Raw genomic sequence first — 6,852 nt, 5'->3', positions numbered from 1 at the left:
GTACTTTACTGTACCACACAGCAGAATGACACAGAGTACAACATACATTTGATGGCTTTTCATATTCACTGGAATATTAAGAATCCATATTAGATCCAGTCTGTTGAAGCGGCTGTCCATTGCACCTGTCCCGTGCAATCTCACTTGGCATGGGCTCTTCTCCATGTGTTTATCTTCTGCGTGAGTCCATAATATTGACGTTCTATTGCTTAGCATGCATGCGGACACTCTAAGACATACACACTGTACATGTCTAAGAGCTAAGCACTGAGCTGTGCACACAGCACAGAGACATAGATCACATAGTTCACAGTTCAAAGATAAATACAAGTATAATCATTATTATTTTCATAAATATAAATCTTTCTTTTCACTCTTCGTTGTGCTGAGTCCCAGAGACACAAGTCTACCACAGCCATGAGGCGTTGTACTTTCCTGCTTGAATAAAGGTCACATGAAAAACAAATAGCTTCTCATATAGTGTCATGGTTTTCCCTAACAAGCACAAATGTGTCCACATGCTCCTGATGCAGGCACTTATTAGCGGAACTGGAACTATGACAAAAAGGTATTCCTGGTTTAGAATGGCTGCTCCTGCTTTTTATTAATTTATTTGAATTTTTTTACAAGCATTTATTCTTACACATTGAATCAGTTGAACAGAAGTGGGTGAGGTTACTGATGACAATGCATTTCTCCTCATGCATGTAACCACACTGTTTTTACTCATACACTTTAAAGTCCTCAAAACGAAGATGAACATGACGCAGTAATCCTGATCCAGGGACTTAGATGGACATGATTCAAATAAGTAACCAATAAGTACATCTGCATGTTATTTGCAGTCACATTATATGGTTAATGACATAATGGATCTACCCCTCAGAATCTTCTGAGTTTGACAAGTTTTTGGAAAGCCTGCTTGAATTCATCGTTGAAGACCGTGTAAATTACAGGGTTAATGAGAGAGTTGAGGTAGCCCAGCCAAGTGAAGACATCAAACAGCACGTTGTCAAACCAGCAGTCCTTACAGATGGCCATTACCAGCGTGCCCACGAAGAAGGGCAGCCAGCACACAATGAAGGCTCCCAGGATGATGCCTAGGGTCTTGGTGGCTTTCCTCTCTCGCGCAGCACACAGACGCTTCCTCTCCACCACACTGTCGGCCAGTTTCACTTTGACACTGTTGACGAAGAGCGGAGAGCTGCCTCCTCCGGTGCTGTGGAGCTGGGCCTCGGAGTTGAGCGAGCACAGAGATGAGCCTGCAGAGGTCTCGATCAGCTGGGCTGTGGTGAAGCGCTTTCCACTTGCCGTAGGCGTCTTAAAGATCCGTGAGCGTGCAGCCACGTAGATCCTACCATACAGGATAATAAGGAGCACTGTGGGCACATAGAAGGCCCCAAAGGTTGAGTATAGCGTGTAAGAGATCTGATCCGTGTTAACCACGCACTCTGTCAGCTCCTCGTGAGCCTTGGCCTGTCTCCAGAAAAGAGGAGGCATTGAAATGGAGATGGAGATAACCCACACCACCCCGACCATGATGGCAGCTCGGCGCATGGTGCGGCGTTTGGAGTACTCCAGAGCATCTGTGATGGCCCAGTATCGGTCCAAGGCGATCACACACAAATGTAAGATGGACGCCGTGCAGAAAGTGATATCAGATGACAGCCAGATGTCACACACTATCTGCCCAAAGGACCAGGTCTTACTCACAGTGTAGACGATGCTAATGGGCATAACCAGAATAGACACCAGTAAGTCTGTCACAGCCAGGGAGCCTATTAGGAAGTTGGCAGGGGTGTGGAGTTTTCTGGTCAGGAAAATAGTGGCAATGACAAAAGCATTGGAGAGAACCGTCGCCAGGGTGACGAGCGCGAGCACGGCAGACAGCGAGATCTGAAAGCCCAGCAGAGTGGCCTCGCTCCAGGGCTGCACGGCGCTCGCCCCTGGGACCTCAGAGGAGTTAAGCAGGAAGTAGTCCAGAGAGCTGTTGTCCAACTCCATCCCGCGTGTTATCCCTCACAGTGATCAGACCAGAGGCACCTGCTCTGCTTTCACAAGTACAGGTCACAGCGCCGCATGGCCCTCTGGCTCTGCTTCTGCTGGAAATAGATTGGCCTTTTAGTGGAGCAAATATATTCCTTCATTGTGCGATGATGTCTACAGCAGAAAGTGTGTATCCCGACATTTTACTCCATTAGTTCAAACCTCAGCCGCACTCGGAGGACTTAGACAGAGTCATTTCACCATTTTTTGTTTTGGTATTGATTCGTTCCCTGGTGTTGTTGTGTGGGAACAAACTCTCATTGGTATTCAGGTCTGGTGCGGTAGACACTTCCCTCTCCCCTGGTTCTTATCTCATCTCCCACCCAACAGCACCTCCACCGCAGCCTCCGATCTATCACACTCCTAATGGGCTCCTCCTTTTCAATAAGCCCGGTGAGGAACTGCGCACGCGAGATGATGGCCAGAGATATACACGGCGCCTTGTTGTCTCTTATCTATTCCAGAGTCCTCATGAAGCCTGCTAAATTGAGGCTTCGGCTAAAACTTGGCTTGCAATGTGTTCTTGGAGATATCGGAAATGTGCAAATCAGCAAGTCAAAATGCAGTTTTACAGTGTCTCCAAATGTCGTCGTGGTCCATCAGGGAGGTGCTGTGCTGGGGATTCCACGTTTGAAGAATCCTGGAGAGACAGACAAGAGACGGCAGTCAGTATGTGAATGAAGCTATTCCAATTCAGTCTGCACTATAAATAGCGAGTTAAAGGTGCACTATGTAACTTTTTGGCTGCTTGTTTCTATGGATATGCCATTGCACTGCCTGGTATGTTTCACATTATGACATTAAGCAGCTCTGCTTTACATTTATTCAATTACAGGTGGTTTATTGCTCAAAAATACAGAGAAAAACAGGCATTCTGACTGTGACCGGGGTCGCCTCTCCACAGATCTCACCTATAACTTGGTCTAGTTTGGGCTACATGAAGATAGAAAGTTTTAATACTGTACTGTGAAATATTCCAGACAAAGCAGAAACATTTCCACAGAGAAAAGTGTTTGACACGTAAACTTTGTATATAAAAGACTTTGAATATAATTAAAATACTGTCCCATTTTAACTGTAGGTTTTAATAGTATTTCAACTTGTTTATATTGTAAGGCGACCTTGAGTGTCCAGAAAGGCGCCTAATAAATAAAATGTATAAAATGCTCTTTCTGACACTGGCTCCCATTGACTTACATTAGAATACTGTTGCCCCTCTTCCTCTAACTGCTGCTGTGAGCCTTGTCATTTTGATCTTAAAATGTTCTTATTAACCCGCTCTACATGGTCCTGTCATTTTTTTCCTATTCATAATATAGAACCTGGCTCCAAATTCACTCCTGTAACCGTGACTACTTCATTTGAGCGGCTCTGAACGCTGTGGGTGATGTCACACTCGCTGAGTCCACTTCTTTATACAGTCTATGGTTTGACAAGCTCTCCAACAAAAAAGTTACACAGTGCACCTTTAACTCATAAAAACAAAACTCTGGTGAAAGTTCTGACACCTGGTAATCTCTAGGAAGACGTTATTGCGTTGCCTGAAATGTTCCACAATATGACATTAAACATATTCTGCATTTATTCAGTTGCAGATGTTTTTATTGCTTGTTTCTATGGAGAATGGAGATAGATTATGTTTTTGTCATTTGGCAAAAATTTAACATCACTATGGAGACAAGCAAGCAAGGTGATGGTCCCTCCCTCGACTAGATAAAGTTACATAATACAGCTTTAAACTCTGTTGGATTGGCAAAAGTGTCTGACTGTGACTGCTAATGCTGCGATAGCCTGGACTACAACTGTTTTCCCTTTTCTGAAACTGATAGGCAGATTAATCAGAGAAACACAGCACTCTCGAAAAGTAGTAGTATTTGAAGTAGTAGTCGGGTAGCATGACAGCAGTTTTCCCTAGTGCTTGTTTATTCACCTTTGTAAAGTCAAGATGTAGTTGTGCTCAGTCAAAATGCTTTCACTTGTACCATTTGCGATCGACTCCTTACCTACTCTTCAGATGTAATTCCTTCCTATCTTCCTTTAACTTTTCTCTCTGAACTTAATTAAAGTTTTAAAGTACTATTGTGTCCGGAGGTTCCAGCTCTCTCAGAAACTGGGCCAGACCTGATGGTGTGCATAGAATCTGGAATCAATGTCTGTGATCTCAGAATAAACTTTTATGTCAGATTACAAAAACAAGGTTCAATGTGCAATGTTCAAGGTTCTTTATTTGTCATTCAAGCATGAGAGAGAAACACATGACAGAATAAAATGTGTTCCTCGAGGCCCTGTGAAAACAAACCTGATGTTATCATTATGGAAAACAAAAGGGACTGAATAGCAAAGCTAATGTATAGAAAATCTCTCCCCAACTATAATATTGTCAATCCTTGCCTAACCATGGTTGTGTCACTGGGCAAAACACATCAGTCTCATTGCCAACTCCAATCAGGGTGGAAAGTTGCAACAGGAAGGGCATCTGGCATAAAAAAACAACTGAATTATATTGCTGGTATATGAGGTTTGTGCAAATGTACACTACTGGTCAAAAGTTTTAGAACACCCTAATTTTTCCAGTTATTTATTTCAATTCAAGTCATGCAAGTCCAATGAATCTCTTCAAATGATACAAAGGTAAGTACTGAACAGAAAAAACAAGATAAAAGATAACAAAACACAAGTCCAAGCTCTGCCAAAACTACCTCAGGAAAAAAGAACAAGATGGTAAAGCTTGAAAACATGGAGTGTCCAGCACAGACTCCAGACTTAAACCCCATCGAGCTGGTTCTGGATAAACTGGACAGAAGAGTGAAAGCCAAGCAACCTACAAGTGCCACACATTTATGGAAACTTCTGCAACAGAACTTTCTGAAGAATATTTCTGTTGTAAAAAGATCGAGCCACGAGTGTGTTCAGCTGTTATATCTGCCAAAGGTGGACACTTTGATGAGTCAAAAGTTTAGAATATGTTTTGGTCTATAAATTGATTCCATGATCGAGACAAATTACTTATTTATTTTATGCTTTCATTTCAGAGTGCAATGTAAAAAACTGGAAAAAGTGTGTTGTTCTTAAAGTTTTGACTGGTAAATTTCTTTTATTTATTGATTAAGAAAAGTATTTTATTCAAACTAGGGTCATCAGAAGCATTGAGAATCAGATACTAATCAGTACTAAAACTAGTATCAAAACTAGATATTCATTTCAGTAAGTATCAATACTAAAAAGTTCACATCAAATGGACTTTCCTGAATAGCTTTGGAATGATCTTGAGCTGCATCAGAACAAATATAAGAGCACATAGATTAGTATCCGCCCATGGACCAATTTGAAACCTACCTGGACAACTCAGGGATTACACAGATATAAAGAAAGTACTATGATTTTAATCTTTAAAATCACATACAATTCTTTTCCTTACTATCAAAATCAACTTTGAAATGTTAGTATCATGACAAAACTAAGCAAAACAATAAATATAAAATCACCAATATGACGGAAGTTGCCAAAGCTCTGATCAGGTCCTCAATATGAAAAAATTCCCAACTTTGGCCCTCAAGATGAACTCACTCAGCATGAGGCCTTCACAGAGTTGAATAGGGCCCTAGTTAGATGTGGCAACCCCAACCTAATTACGCGACATGTCGAAAGATAAAAAGCTTCTGTGCACATAAAGGACAATAGAAATCTTGTGATGTGATAATTCCCATGAATCAAAGTGCACTGCCCTCCTGCTGTTTCCAATGTCACGTGTCTTTATGGCTTCATTAGCTGTAGCACAATTCCACTATTTTTAGTTCATGGATTCAAATGCACTTAAAGCGTCGTCTTGGCGAGTATAATATGGATTCACTTATTTTGCTGTGGAGTTGAAGCGAAACCCGGGCATGGCAGTTTTTCCACTAAATTGGCTAAAAAAACAGTGTGTATTATTTCGTAGTCTGCGCTATAAATGTTTAATTTTGGTACACCCACTGAAATAGGCTTACAGTTTGCTGCACTGATCCATCAGGACAATGCAAACTCTACACAGGAGGCATTATAATTGGTGCGTATTCTTTCTCATGTTTTATCACTGAAATCGAAGTTATATACTCTACCTTAAAGCTAGCGTTTTGTTCTAGCCAAACTCCTCACTGGGGATCCATGTACTGGTAAATGAAAGGTGATATTCAACGCCAAGGCAGGTTTCAAACTGAATCGCCGTGTGGGATTCATTCTAAGTATACATCAGCTGAGAAGAGTAGAAAAACGTGTACACAAGTAAGAGTAATGTCAAAATATTACTCAAGTAGAAATACACAGTAGTAAGTAAGTAAGTAATCTTTATTTATATAAAGCTTTTCACAGATATTTCTTGTCACAAAGACGCTTTACAGAGCATTACATTCAGCATTATTCTTTCAGTAGTGGTTCAAGAGATCACTGAAGTAATGTGTACGATATTTTTGATAGTTTCACTCAGCCCCAGCTCAAACTGTACAAATAAATCACAGGGTTTAAAAGTTCACAGCTCATGATTCATGTTCTCACACTGTACGAACTACTCCAAGAGCGCAAAACCTTCACAAGAGGCAACTGGATTTCAGGTTTGATATTCTTGCGACCTACGATTGCTGACCGGGAGCTAGTCGTGAGGTTTTAATTGGTTCTCGTTACCACATGTTTATTACACGAAGGACGACATAAGATTAAGCCAAAACTCGCTTCCAAAAACAGTCGCATAAGTGAAAAATCAGCTCAAAAAATGGCCCAAAGTTAGTGTATGCCCAGTTTAAGAGTAAAAAAATATTTGAGAAAGTACCACTC

The 6,852-nt window shown here is 41.3% G+C and overlaps 1 protein-coding gene across 1 annotated transcript; it reads right to left on the bottom strand.

The window, feature by feature from the left end:
• Nucleotides 1-882: 882 nt before the first annotated feature.
• Nucleotides 883-2,004, bottom strand: htr1d (5-hydroxytryptamine (serotonin) receptor 1D, G protein-coupled). Its single transcript, XM_020919777.1, has one exon. The coding sequence runs from the start codon at nt 2,002-2,004 to the stop codon at nt 883-885; it is 1,122 nt and encodes a 373-aa protein (XP_020775436.1).
• Nucleotides 2,005-6,852: the final 4,848 nt, after the last annotated feature.

This window comes from Boleophthalmus pectinirostris, unplaced genomic scaffold, assembly GCF_026225935.1.
Source record: "Boleophthalmus pectinirostris isolate CB_2022bp ecotype Guang Dong unplaced genomic scaffold, ASM2622593v1 HiC_scaffold_10, whole genome shotgun sequence".
NCBI lineage: Eukaryota > Metazoa > Chordata > Actinopteri > Gobiiformes > Gobiidae > Boleophthalmus > Boleophthalmus pectinirostris.
Note: the sequence above shows the minus strand (reverse complement) of the source record. Positions and strands in the feature narration are given on the sequence as shown.

Excerpts from the sequence above, each read along its gene's own strand:
- htr1d (XM_020919777.1), bottom strand. The coding sequence starts at position 2,004 with ATGGAGTTGGACAACAGCTCTCTGGACTACTTCCTGCTTAACTCCTCT.